The following is a 13066-nucleotide window of genomic DNA, read 5'->3' as shown; positions in this document are numbered from 1 at the left end:
TGAGATCTATCACCACTTTAGGTAGATGCGGAGGCTCAAATAAAGCTAAGCTTGGACCAAGAGAGGCCTAGGAGGACCCTACAAGGAAGATACACATATCTGTGGAAATCAAAGGGAGAAAGACACAAGTCAGGAAAAGGCTAGAGGTAGTACCAGGAACCTAAGACTGTGTATCCCCTACCATGACCAGAACTAATCTATATGTGTTCTTTACATCAGTACAATGTCTCCATGAATAGAATTATATTGTGCAAAGTACTCATAACTATATCTAAATTAGGTCCTAGCCTCCGAGGAAATTGGCCTGATTTTATGATTCTCAAAAACTAAATTCTAGGAGAAAGACTCAAAGAAAGAACAAAGAAATTTCTAGTATTACTAGTATTACCTGAAATACAATCTTCGGTACTTAATTCATCACATAGTCATGTCAGTGCAACCTTGCCAGTTTCTTTCCAGAACCACTTACTTCTGAAAGGAGAAGGGAACACCAGTCTATATTGGGATTATAAATGCCTCCTTCAAATTGAATGCAACTGTCTTCTTCATCGGAGAAGGCAATGGCAAGCCACTCCAGTACTCTTGCCTGGAAAATCCCATGGATGGAGGAGCCTGGTAGGCTGCAGTCCATGGGGTTGCTAAGGGTCGGACACAACTGAGCAACTTCACTTTCACTTTTCACTTTCACACATTGGAGAAGGAAATGGCAACCCACTCCAGTGTTCTTGCCTAGAGAATCCCAGGGATGGGGGAGCCTAGTGGGCTTCCATCTATGGGGTGACACAGAGTTGGACACGACTGAAGTGACTCAGCAGCAATAGCAGCAGCCTTCTTCATTTGCAAAGATGCTGGATATTTGGAGAACATAATTAAATACCTTAGAGGTACCCTGGCACCAAGAAGTTTCCCTAAGCAAGAAAGAAACCTGGGTTTCAGTCCAGTCCTGTCACATAAAGAAATGTTATATATCTAGAGAAAACTAATTCAAAAAGACACGTGCACCCCAGTGTTCATAGCAGCTGTATAATAGCCAAGACATGGAAGAAATCTAAATGTTCATCAACAGAGGAATGGATAAAGAAGATGTGGCACATATATACAATGGAATATTTCTTAGCCATAAAAAGACTGAAATAATACCATTTGCAGCAATATGGATGGACCTAGAGATTATCATACTAAGTACAATAAGTCAGACAGAGAAAGACAAATATATGATACCACTTAGATGTAGAACCACCAAAAAAATGATACAAATGAACTTACTTACAAAACAGAAATAGATTCACAGACATAGAGAACAAATGTACAGTTACCAAAGAGCAGAGCATAAATTAAGAGTTTGGGATTAACAGATACACACTATTATATAGAAAACAGATAACCAACAAGGACCTACTGTATAGCACACAGTATATTTTGTATATTCAAAATCTTTTGATAAACTGTAATGGAAATGAATCTGAAAAGAATATGTATGTGTATAAAAAGAATATATATGTGTATGTATAACCAAATCACTTTGCTGTATACCCAACACTATCACAACACTGTAAATCAACTACACTTCAATTAAAACAAATAAGATGACAGATGAGGCTTGGAGGCTATATGAGTTCATTGAGACTACTCAATGAAATTGGTACCTCTACACATAGCCAATATTTCCTGAAGGTTTTGGAGAAGGAGATAGCAACCCACTCCAGTATTCTTGCCTGGAGAATTTCATGGACTGAGGAGCCTGGTGGACTACAGTCCATGGGATCACAAACAATCAGACACAACTGAGCGACTCACACACACACACACACTCTGAAGGTTTTCTATGAATTAACTGACTACAATTTCATGAGGTGGGTATTGTTTCATGGAGGGTCACATGACTGGTAAATTCAAACTCAAGCGGTTTGGCTCCAGAGCCTAGTCTTGTAACTCTACTTCACTCTCCCAACTGCATCCAGCATTTTCCCAGGGAAACTCTAAGGGCAGATCAGACTATGGTTCCTCAGGAAACATTCAAGCATATATCACCTCTTCTCAAGGGCCTTTACAACGTGAAATGAATGGCAGGAGAGCCTTCCCATGGGGACCCTCTGTGCTGCTGGCCCAGGATAGCCTCAGTGTGTGCCGGCTGTCTCTGTGCCCTCCCGGAACTCCCTTCTCTCCAGGACACTCCTGTCTGGAGGAAGTGATACAGCCACCTAAGCCCAAAGGCTAAGAGCTGATGTCATGAAGTTTGCTGGGCCTGTGCTCAAAACCCAGCTTAGCCATGAACACGAGGCCAGTTACTTTGCCTAAATAAGCCTCAGCATTCTCATCTACTAAGTGGAAGTAATAATAGCACCTGCCTGCTAGCACTGTTGTAAGAAACATAGGAATCAAGGTGTATGCGGACCATACGTCTCAATTTGTGTAGTGTTTAGCACATAGAAAGCACCCACTAAAAATGAGCTTTTACCAACATTTGACTGAATGTTTGAGAGGCTTTCTCACATCGGCCTCATCCTGGTGAAGACTCTGTGAACTTGAGACATGGAAACACACCTGTGAATCTGAAGCACTTAGCCATGAATCAGGATGAGTAGGGAATGACCAGTCTTTCTAAGTAAATCACAGGTAGTTCAAGAAGTACCCATTCTAAAGCTAAATTACACTCCTGAAGTCATTAAAATTTTGACCACGCCCAAGGCTTTAATGCATTCCAGTCCAGACTCCACAGGGCCTGGGCTGAAACGCTTTTACGGTGACAGGAGGGGGCTCCCCAGGTGACTCTAGTAGTAAAGAACCTGCCTGCCAATGCAGGAGACATAAGAGAGGCCAGTTCAATCCCTGAGTTAGGCAGATAACCTGGAGGAGGGCATGACAACCCACTCCAGTATTCTTGCCTGGAGAATCCCATGGACAGGGGAGCCTGGTGGGTTCCTTGGGGTCCATGGGGTTTCAAACAGCTGGACTTTGCATTCACTGAAATGACGCACGCACTCACATGGTGACAGGAAGTAAAGAAATAGTCTTTTAGCTTACAATCTCTTTGGGGTTCTTTTTAGCCTCTTGGGCTAGCCTAGATTGAACGAGTGACAATTTCTGGGATCACTATACTTTCAAATACAAGCAAGGGACCTACCTTACTTGGTCCTAACACTCTGGAATTGCCTCAGGCATCAGAGAAAATCCTTTCTGTGGCATGAGCATGGCCACACACCAGTCCTGGCCACCTGCAGCCAAAGCAGCTGCTGTACACTCTGGAACTTGACAAAATGTTTATCACCTGATGGCATCTGGACATTCAGGTTCCATAAACCATAGTCATGGACTTGGAGAAACCACCAGCTGATTAGTGTATCTATGGCACAAATCACCTCTTTTGATCTCATTAGCTTTGTAAATGAAAGCAGTTAAATCCATTGTGAAAAATGAAGGTGTTGAATCTAACATGATCTGGCTCTGGGCCTCTTAGAAAGATGTCATCTGCAGAAAAATGATAACCCACCCACCCCCACCTTACTTTTAAAAACTCCCCATGCACAACATTCTACTTCCATAGTAGTATCCTATTTAATAATATGCCTGACTATCCGAAAGTTCTTTTCTTCCACCCCAGCTTCCACTTCTCATCACTGAAATTGCCACTGGCTTTAATTAGGTTTAATAAACCTCTGGGAGCCAAGGTCAGGGAAACAGAGAGCTCAGATTACCGCAGTGGGAGCTTTCTCTTGCCTGTGGAGGACAGCTTGCATCCTCCCAAAGCTGGGAAAATCAAGGATGCCAACCACGTGGGTAGACACGCTGCTGCTGCTGTCCAAATGGGAACCGTGGGTGGAGAAAATCATTTAGAAAAAGAGAGGGAGGCAAAAGAGAAAATCAAGCCCAATCCCCAACAGCTGCAAATAACGAAGCCTGGGAAAGGGTTACCTTGGATGAACTCAGACTTCCTGCTCACAGAGGGCAGGGTCCGGTTGAGTCCCAGGATCCTGTCCAGGTGGAAGGCAAACACCTCGCTCATGTCCAGAGACTGCTTGAGCAGCCCGCAGGGGCTGGGACCGCAGGCGGGCACCGAGGGCCGGGTAGTCCCCTCCAGCACCAGCAGGCGAGCTCCGCTCCTGGACTGGACCGGCTGGAGACCCGCCACAGCGCGGTCGGCCAGCAGGCGCATCTGGCCAATGTCTTCTTTGCTCAGCCACGATGGGGCGCTCTCGCTGTAGATCCTGATGTTGCTCTCCCCGACCAGGGGCAACTGCACATCTGCGCCCCCACCTCGAGCTCCCGGACCCTGGATCCACCTCCAAGGTTGCTCCCCAGCCTTGGCCAGGTTTACTCCTGGGACGTGCCTGGGCACTTCAGAATCCGCTGCCCTTGCAGCTACCTGAGGCCGAAGGGATGGTCCCATCAAAGCCTCGGGCCCCGGGGCTCTAGAAGCCACCGCATACTTTTTCCTGCGCTTCGGTTTCACTGTGCCACGGATGTTGGCTGGCTTGCTGCGCTTCGAGCGCAAGGTGATGTACACCACGTTGGGCTGCAGCGTGGTGCCATTGCCCTGGGACTCGGGAGGGGCCAGCGTGCCATCCAGGGGTATCTCAGGGAAGGGGGCCTCGGTGGCAGCCCGGCTCCGGTGCGGCCCCTTTCCTGCCGGCCTTGCGTGCTGGACAGAGGCGCGCCCCACCTGACTGACCAGGAAGCCCAGGTAGATGGCACAGGCGGTGCCCAGCAGGAGGTTCCTCCGCGTCCTGGGGCGCCGGCTGCTCCAGAGTTTCCGCACCCTCGGGATGCACAGGGAGCAGAGGAACCAGTTTATGAGCTGCCCTGGCTTGTCCGGACAGCTCATTTCGCCGCCGTGTCCACATGCTGAACAGAGTTTAAACTCGGCCGTTGGTGCCTGCTGACATGAAGCATGGTTTTCTGAACGCAGCTGTCGCCTCCGCTCAGGTGTTTAAGTGGCCTCCAGTGGGTCGAGGTGGAAGTTAGGCGTTGGTGATGGAGCCGGGAAGGCTTCTGACACTGGCCACAGCAAACCTTTTACACCCCCATCAGTCTCCCCAAGGAGAAGTCTGACTAGTTCCTGGGAATGAATGGAAAGAGAATACACTGAGTCACAGTCTCAAACTCCCGTTCAGTTCCTCCACAAGGGGAAATTTTGAAAAACAGGACCCTTTCCTTTCATTACTGTCACCACTAAATGATTTTTTAAACGGCGTTAAAAAATAAACAAGACAGATATATACATTTGATATTCAGTTACAGTTAGTGAAAACAAACTACCAAAATCCAAGACTGTTTTATAACTTGTAGCTAGAGTCTTTTAATTTGAAACTGAAGGAAAAGCATTAAAATTGGAAAAATCCAGGCTTTTCTCTTTAAAATTAAAAAGTGATTTGAGAAAAGCAACAAAGGGTTTTAAAAATCTATAGCTATCTTCTATTTATTTTTAGAAGTCTTGCGTTAATTAACTGGGCAGAAGCACCAAGTATTAACATTCAAATTCAGAAATATATTCTCTTAATCTGATGGTAAAATCTTTTCTTCATAATACATTTCATTATCTTACATTAAGGATCATTATACTATAAAGCCATACATGTTCACAGTATCTTGGAAGTAATTACATTTATTCGGTTATACACACACAAACATAAACACAAAACACGCATCTAACTGCTTTTTATTCCTTTTCTTTCCACCAAATTCAGCTGAAAGAAAATCCAAAGCTCTCTAGCTGTCTTTTTTCACATTATTAAAAAGAAGAACTGGTAAGCAACGTTACTTACACAGCTGGCCCCGTGCTTGGCTCCAGGAAGAATGTAATCTCTGACTCTAATGCAAAGAACTTTTAAAGGCTGAGGCATGTAAGTAGAACATATTTCATGGTCAAGAGTGTTCCACATTTCAAATATTTCAGCTCAGCTTTAAAAGTTCCCTTGAAAACTACTGATCGCAAAGCAAAACGGATACTTGTTAACTGGCTGCTGACAACCCACTTTTAAGACATGTGAGGGGTTTTTTTAATATTAAAAAAAAGAATGAACTTTAATTTTAAATTCTGAAAAAAACAAATGCCGTCCAGAAGCAGTTTTCATTCAAATATTTCCCCACTTATTTTTAACCCCCGGATGCCCTCTAGTGTCCTGTTTAGAAACAGACTCTTGGAATTCAAAGGCATTTGAGAGGGTTTGCTTAGCAGCAGTAGAATAAAGCCCTCCTGAGATGAATGCCACCGCCCCAGAGGCCTGGGATTAGAGCATCAGAGTTCCCAGGGACTCACCTTTTCATCCTGGCTGTGTCCAGAGTCACACTGATCTCCCACCTCTTCTGAGAAGTGGCCTAGAAATTCATAAAAAAGTAAGAAAGGGTTAAAGCAAATGAGGGTTAAAATAGAACAGGCAAATAGTAGTACACAGGGGTAGGAGGAGACATTTACAGTGTGCCAATGCACAGTACAACAGTTCACAAAAAAAAGTTGTGGATTCTCTCTGATTGGAGGCATTTGAAAAACAGGTTAGTGATTGGTTTAGGTGATTTGCATGTCCTGGCACAGAGGCAAGGGTTGATGACCTCTGGGTCTCACTTAGACTTACCATTTTTGCTTCTACAGCAGATAGAATCTAGAAGGCAAACAGGCAGGCACACTGGAAGCAGACAGGGAATGACTCCCCCCCCTCCCCGGAAACGTAGGTTGTGATATGAGGGTGGGAGAATTAGAGTGTTGTCTGTAATCCTAAAAAGACTACATTTGACAATGCAAAAAAAGATCAAGGCATTAGAATATAGATAGAAGGAAAGAATTAACTTCCAAGTGATAAAATACCAAAAATTGTAATAGAACTGTTCCTTTAGCACTCAAACTCAGATCTTTCTTTGTCTTTAAAAGTTCTGCCATGTGGAGGAACGGGACAGGACAATTCCAATACTGACAGTGGCCTAGAAATACCTGTAGATTCTGTCTAAACTTCATGAGAATTTAAGCATCAAATTGATTTCCATTGTACTTCAATACTCTTTTTTAAAATTTTTGTTGGAGTATAGTTAATTGACCGGGGAAGGCAATGGCAAACCACTCCAGTACTATTGCCTAGAAAATCCCATGGATGGAGGAGCCTGGTAGGCTGCAGTCCGTGGGGTCGCCAAGGGTCAGACACCATTGAGTGACTTCACTTTCACTTTTCACTTCCACACATTGGAGAAGGAAATGGCAACCCACTCCAGTGTTCTTGCCTGGAGAATCCCAGGGACAGGGGAGCCTGGTGGGCTTCCGTCTATGGGGTCACACAGAGTCGGACACGACTGAAGTGACTTAGCAGCAGCAGCATAGTTAATTGACAATGTTTTGTTAGTTTCAGGTGTACAACATAGTGATTTAGGTATGTATACATGCAACTATCCTTTTTCAGATTCTTTTCCCATTTAGGTTATTACACAGTATTGAGTAGAGTTCCCTGTACTATACAGTAGGTCCCTGTTGGTTATCAACTTTATATATAGCAGTGTGTGCAAGCCAATCCCAATCTCCCATTCTAGCCCTCCTCCCTATCCGTCCTCTACTGGTTATCTTAAATTTATTCTCTAAATTGGAAGGACTGATGCTAAAGCTAAAACTCCAATACTTTGGCCACCTCATGCGAAGAGTTGACTCACTGGAAAAGACTGATGCTGGGGAGGATTGGGGGCGGGAGGAGAAGGGGATGACAGAGAATGAGATGGCTGGATGGCGTCACCGACTCGATGGATATGAGTTTGGGTGAACTCCGGGAGTTGGTGATGGACAGGGAGGCCTGGCGTGCTGTGATTCATGGGGTCGCAGAGAGTCGGACACAACTGAGCAACTTAAATGAACTGAACTGAACTGAACTGAACTGAACTGAAATCGGTGAGACTGTTTCATAAATAAGTCCATTTGTATCATTTTTAGATTCTGCATATAAGCAATATCATACGATATCTATCTTTCTCTGTCCGATTTACTTCACTCAGTATGATAATCTCTAGATCCATTTATATTCTTGCAAATGGCATTATCTCATCCTTTTTAATAGCTGATAATACTCCACCACATATATGTACCACATCATCTTTATCTGTTCCTCTGTTGATGGACATTTAGGTTGCTTCCATGTCCTGGATATTGTAAACAGCCATACAGTGAACACTAGGGTGCACATAGCCTTTCAAACCATGTTTTTCTCCAGATATGTGCCCAGGAGTGAGATTGCTGGATTATATGGGAGCAATGCTCTTTAAAGCATACCTCCATGAGCACAGAATTACTTTCTAGATACTAAATATTAACTTCTTGAAAAAAAGCTATAACAAAGCTGGTTCTAAAACTATCTTGTTATTTTCTTGTATTTAGAAGAATAACTGACCTGAACTCTTTAAAAAGTAAAAGTTAGTGTTTGGCAGAGGCCAGGTTATACTAAGGGGAAAGTTCCACTGTTTCCAAAACTTGTCTTTTTAGTGGCGAAACGTATAGGAAGTAGATAAGAATTGTCTGAGTTAGTGAACTTGGTTGACGTCCCTCTTCTCCCCACATTTTTGTCCCTGACACCTCACTGATTGTCTCAGAGGCCCTTCCCAGCCTTGGCCTCCTGACAAGGAGTCACCATTGCCCCAAGGCAAAGATCTCTGGTAGAGTTAGGAACCAGCTCATAGAATCATGGTTGTAGCTAACATGCTGATATTAAAAATACACTGGATAAGCAATGCTCAGCAGTAAGAATCAGAAAACTTTTTGTTTGTTTGTTTTAGTTTTTGACTGCATCGGGTCTTGGTTTCTTCATGCGGAGAGCGGGGGCTACTCTTCATTGCAGGTCATGGGCTTCTCTTTGCAGTGGCTTCTCTTGTGCAGCACAGGCTTGAGGTGCACAAGCTTCAGTAGCTGCTGCAAGCGGGCTAAGTTGCCCCACAGTATGTGGGATCTTCCTGGACCAGGGATCGAACCTGTGTCCCCTGCATTGGCAGGCAGATTATTTACCACTGAGCCACCAGGGAAGCCCCAGAAAGCAATTTGAATCATTCTTCCACTGCCTATTCAAACCTGTTCTGTGGACTAGTAAAGTGCTTTTCAACTCCTTTGGATAAAAATTCAGACATTACTTGTGTAGTCAGACTTAGATTATATTTTTAATGTCTCTATTTTAGTCACAGATATACACATATACACGCACATAAACTAATCAAAAGTTAGATTCTTTGTAATAGTCAAGATGTTCACATTTATGTTTACAGCATTTCCCCTCTCTGGAAGCTTGCTATTCCTCAGAAAGTGTGGCCAAAATCCATAGGAAAAGGAGAAAGGAAATCCACAGGGTGTCGTTTTCTCTGTCTATAGCTCCTATACCTGATCCTCCCACCCACTCACTCTGCCATGAGTGGCTCCGGCTATCTCAGAGGTGAAGGGTGATGGGGAGCTAACAGCAGAAATGGCCTTGCTCCCCTCTGATGCTATGAATTGGCGAGCTGGCTCTCTGGACTGGGCAGGTGCTTAAAGCTGACCCTTGACCGGGCAGAGGGGTGGTGCCCTCACTTTGAAGATCATGGCCTCTCTGGCTGGCTGTTGATGTCTGCTCAGCCCTTCGGAATCCGACAGCCCACTGTTCCGTGGAGAGCCCCTTGTTTCTTCAGGCTGTTCTCTTGGGCAGCGCTTAAGATGACCGGCAGGCTGACTTTCTCTTTTGGGCCTGTGTGCATTGTCCACAAGTAGTCCAAAAGACACAGTCACATCTTCTGCTTCAGAGACCTCAGGCTTCCCAGGGCAGCAGTTGCATTCCTAGGCCTGGTGAACCCACCACTGAAATGTGTAACCATTCCCACCATTCGGTCAAGGTCACAATTGAAACTGAACCAAAGGTATTTTTTCCCATCAAGTATCATGGGCTCCAAAGAGAAGTCTCATTTACTTTTAGAAAAATAAGGCTGAATTCCTTGAATGAGTCATGGTTTGAAAATTTGCTGCCACACTCTAATATCCACATATGCCACATAAAGACACATAGAACACTCAAAATGTTTGTGATTGCTATGAATATTATTAGCTCAGAGAGACTGATAGGATAATCCTCACACCTAAAGCATTCTCTCTCCATTGAAAAAAAGTCTATCAGGAGAACAAAGTGGAAAAGTTGACTATGAGACAATGGTGTGGACTATTAAAATAGTCCACTAATTTTTTATACTTTTATGGAGAAGTAATGTGCGCAGGCACTGTGGTGTGTGCTAATGTTCCACTTCTTTTTTTTTTTTTCTTTTTTTAAAATCATATTGTACACTTTTTTTTTTTGGCTTTGCCACACAGCTTGTAGGGTCTTGGTTCCCTGACCAGGGATTGAACCTGGGTCCCTGCAGTTAAAGAGCTGAGTCTTAACTACTGAATCACCAGGGAATTCCCTGATATTCTATTTCTTCACCTAGGTGGTGTTTATTTGGGGATAGCTTCTTGGCTATTTATTTACTATTTGTGCATTTCCATACATATCTTATCCTTTAATAAAAACTGAAAAATATGGTGGGTAAACAAATACTCATTTATATTCTTCATATCATGATTATACACACTATACCCTTATATAGAAAAGGAATAAAAGAGTAATACTTTTTTACATCTTTTTTAATTACAGTAAAGAATTTGTGATTTATAATGATTAATTCATTAATGAAGTGAAGTGAAATAAAATGAAAGTTGCTCATTTGTGTCCGATTCTTTGCAACCCCATAGACTATACAGTCGTTGGAATTCTCCAGGCCAGAACACTGGAGTGGGTAGCCTTTCCCTTCTCCAGGGGATCTTCCCAACTAAGGGATCAAACTGCATTGTAGGCGGATTCTTTGCCAGCTGAGCCACCAGGGAAGCCCAATGTATTCATTATTTCAAAATTAAATTAAAAAGTTAAAGGACAATGAAATTACTGAAAATTTGAAAAAAAAAAAAAAAGATTCCTATATTCCATCCAGCTCCCAAGGGATTCCCCTTAATTTCTGTGAAAAGGAACCCAGAAATTCACAGTTGGAAAAAGTCTAGTGTGAAAGGTTATAATTCAGGCTTCTAAAAGTTAAATGGCTAGTTTCAGAAGCAAATTTAACACTTATCTACAGTCAAGTGAAACATCTTAGGTTTTACTGGCCATGAAATAATATTTAAATCTTTTAAGGCTTCCCAGGAAAAGATACACATGTGGAAAGACTGTTTGTCCTTTACCTAGGAGAAGTCCAGGACCAGAACAGATGGTGAGGAGGGCTCTCCTTTCCCCACATCTGTCAAGTGTGTTATTTGCTGCTGACGTGGGCGCAAGCTCACCCACCAGACGGATGCCTAAGGGCCCCAGTCACTGAAAAGCTTAGTGGTAAACTTCTCCTTGCTGTGCTTAACCCAGACTTGGTACATAAGGTACAGACCCACAGATGGATACTTGTTTCTGGTCTGAGGCAGGAGATAGATGGGCCCCAGGCTAGATATTTACAACTGGCCTCCTGTTTACATTTCTTGGGGCAAGAAAAAGATGGACTTCGGGCCAGACACTTACAACCTGTTTGAATTTCCTGAAACAGGGGATAAGTGGGCTCCAGGTTAAGATACTTACAACCAGCCTCCTGTTTGCTCTCCGAAATGGCAATGACGCCTGAAACAGGATAAATAGCCAGGCTTTGCTTCCTGTGGATACCTTAAGGTAATAATCATGGCAGGAACAGAGAGGGGTTAAATCTTGTTTGAGTCAAGGATCAAGAGGTCACATATTTCCCACCCTTGGAGCAAGGGAGACACTGCACATGCGCAGAAAGGCTCCTTGGGGGTCAAAAAGGAGGGCACACCACCCCATAATAGGTTATGCTAATATCCCATAGGCCTCTGGGCTGGAATCTACCTTGGAAAAAATGTTGGGGAGAGTCATAGAGAAGGTCAGGTATAGAAAAAAAAAAAACATATAATTGGCTAAAAGTAAACAAAGATGGGGAAGAACCGCCCTATATAAAAATGACTTAACTGCCTCCTCATTAGGAGGGGACCCCACACCCTTTCTCTTCCTGCATCTCTACCTTAGTTCTGTCTTAACTAAAACTGTTTTTCTGTGTGCTTTCTCACTTGTGGTGCTGCATCAGTAATAATAAACTTTGTACCTGCATTTACAGTTTTGCCTTTGAGAGACATGCATTTTTCACTGGGGGCTAAGATCCAGGGAAAAAATAGCTTCTAGCCTCTTAGGAGAAGACTCTTGAGAGTCCCTTATACTGCAAGGAGATCCAACCAGTCCATTCTAGAGGAGATCAATCCTGGATGTTCATTGGAGGGACTGATGCTAAAGCTGAAACTCCAATACTTTGGCCACCTCATGCGACGAGTTGACTCACTGGAAAAGACTCTGATGCTGGGAAAGGTTGGGGGCGGGAGGAGAAGGGGACAACCGAGAATGAGATGGCTGGATGGCATCACCGACTCTGTGGACATGAGTTTGAGTGAACTCCGGGAGTTGGTGATGGACAGGGAGGCCTGGCGTGCTGTGATTCATGGGGTCGCGGAGAGTCGGACACGACTGAGTGACTGAACTGAACTGAACTGAACTGAGCCTCTTAGCCATTGCTGTTCTGATGGCTAGGATTTCTGGTTTTCATCCAGACTATGCAGGTTCAATTCCTGGGCAGGGAAGTAAGATCTCATTCACTGCTTCCTCTGTGAAATCAATTTGTGCTGACCAGACCTGTCCAGTGAGTCCTGACCTTTGCCTGCTGCCCTCCTGATCTCTAGGATCCACAGCTCCTCTAGAACTATAATCCTGGCTTTAGCCTCAGTTCTTGGGTCTGACCTCTGTCCTGCTTGTCATGGGGAATTTGCTAGTACTCTTATCACCTATCTTAACATCAGGCCTGGGCGGCAACAAGCTGGACTGGCCTGTTGCTGAAACACCCTTAGCCTGATAAGCTTTGAAATTTTTTTATATATGGGTTTAATTGGTACCAAGAAATTGGTGGTTCCTTCAATAGTGATCTATATTAGTTCTGTCTCTGTGTATTAATCACTCAGTCATGTTTGACTCTTTGCAACCCCATTTACTGTAGCCCACCAGGCTCCTCTGTCCATGAGATTTTC

The 13066-nt window shown here is 43.9% G+C and overlaps 1 protein-coding gene across 2 annotated transcripts in view; it reads right to left on the bottom strand.

The window, feature by feature from the left end:
- The window catches only part of GASK1B (golgi associated kinase 1B), a 71830-nt gene extending 65430 nt beyond the window's left edge, over positions 1–6400 (bottom strand). Inside the window, exons 1-2 of one of the 2 annotated variants that reach the window (XM_055404667.2) lie at positions 6257–6400; positions 3913–5056 (exon numbers count right to left, since the gene is read on the bottom strand). In XM_055404667.2, coding sequence (XP_055260642.2) covers positions 3913–4822 — 910 coding nt within the window. In that variant the 5' untranslated portion in view covers positions 4823–5056; positions 6257–6400. Of the gene's footprint in view, positions 1–3912; positions 5057–5762; positions 6003–6256 lie in introns of those variants that run through there. The other variant, XM_055404666.2, reaches the window with a different exon arrangement.
- Positions 6401–13066: the final 6666 nt, after the last annotated feature.

This window comes from Moschus berezovskii, chromosome 19 (genome assembly GCF_049115385.1).
Source record: "Moschus berezovskii isolate FMDL1 chromosome 19, NW_MosBer_1.0, whole genome shotgun sequence".
NCBI classification, from domain to species: domain Eukaryota; kingdom Metazoa; phylum Chordata; class Mammalia; order Artiodactyla; family Moschidae; genus Moschus; species Moschus berezovskii.
The sequence above is the reverse complement of the archived record's forward strand: the minus strand, read 5'-3'. Positions and strand labels throughout refer to the sequence as shown.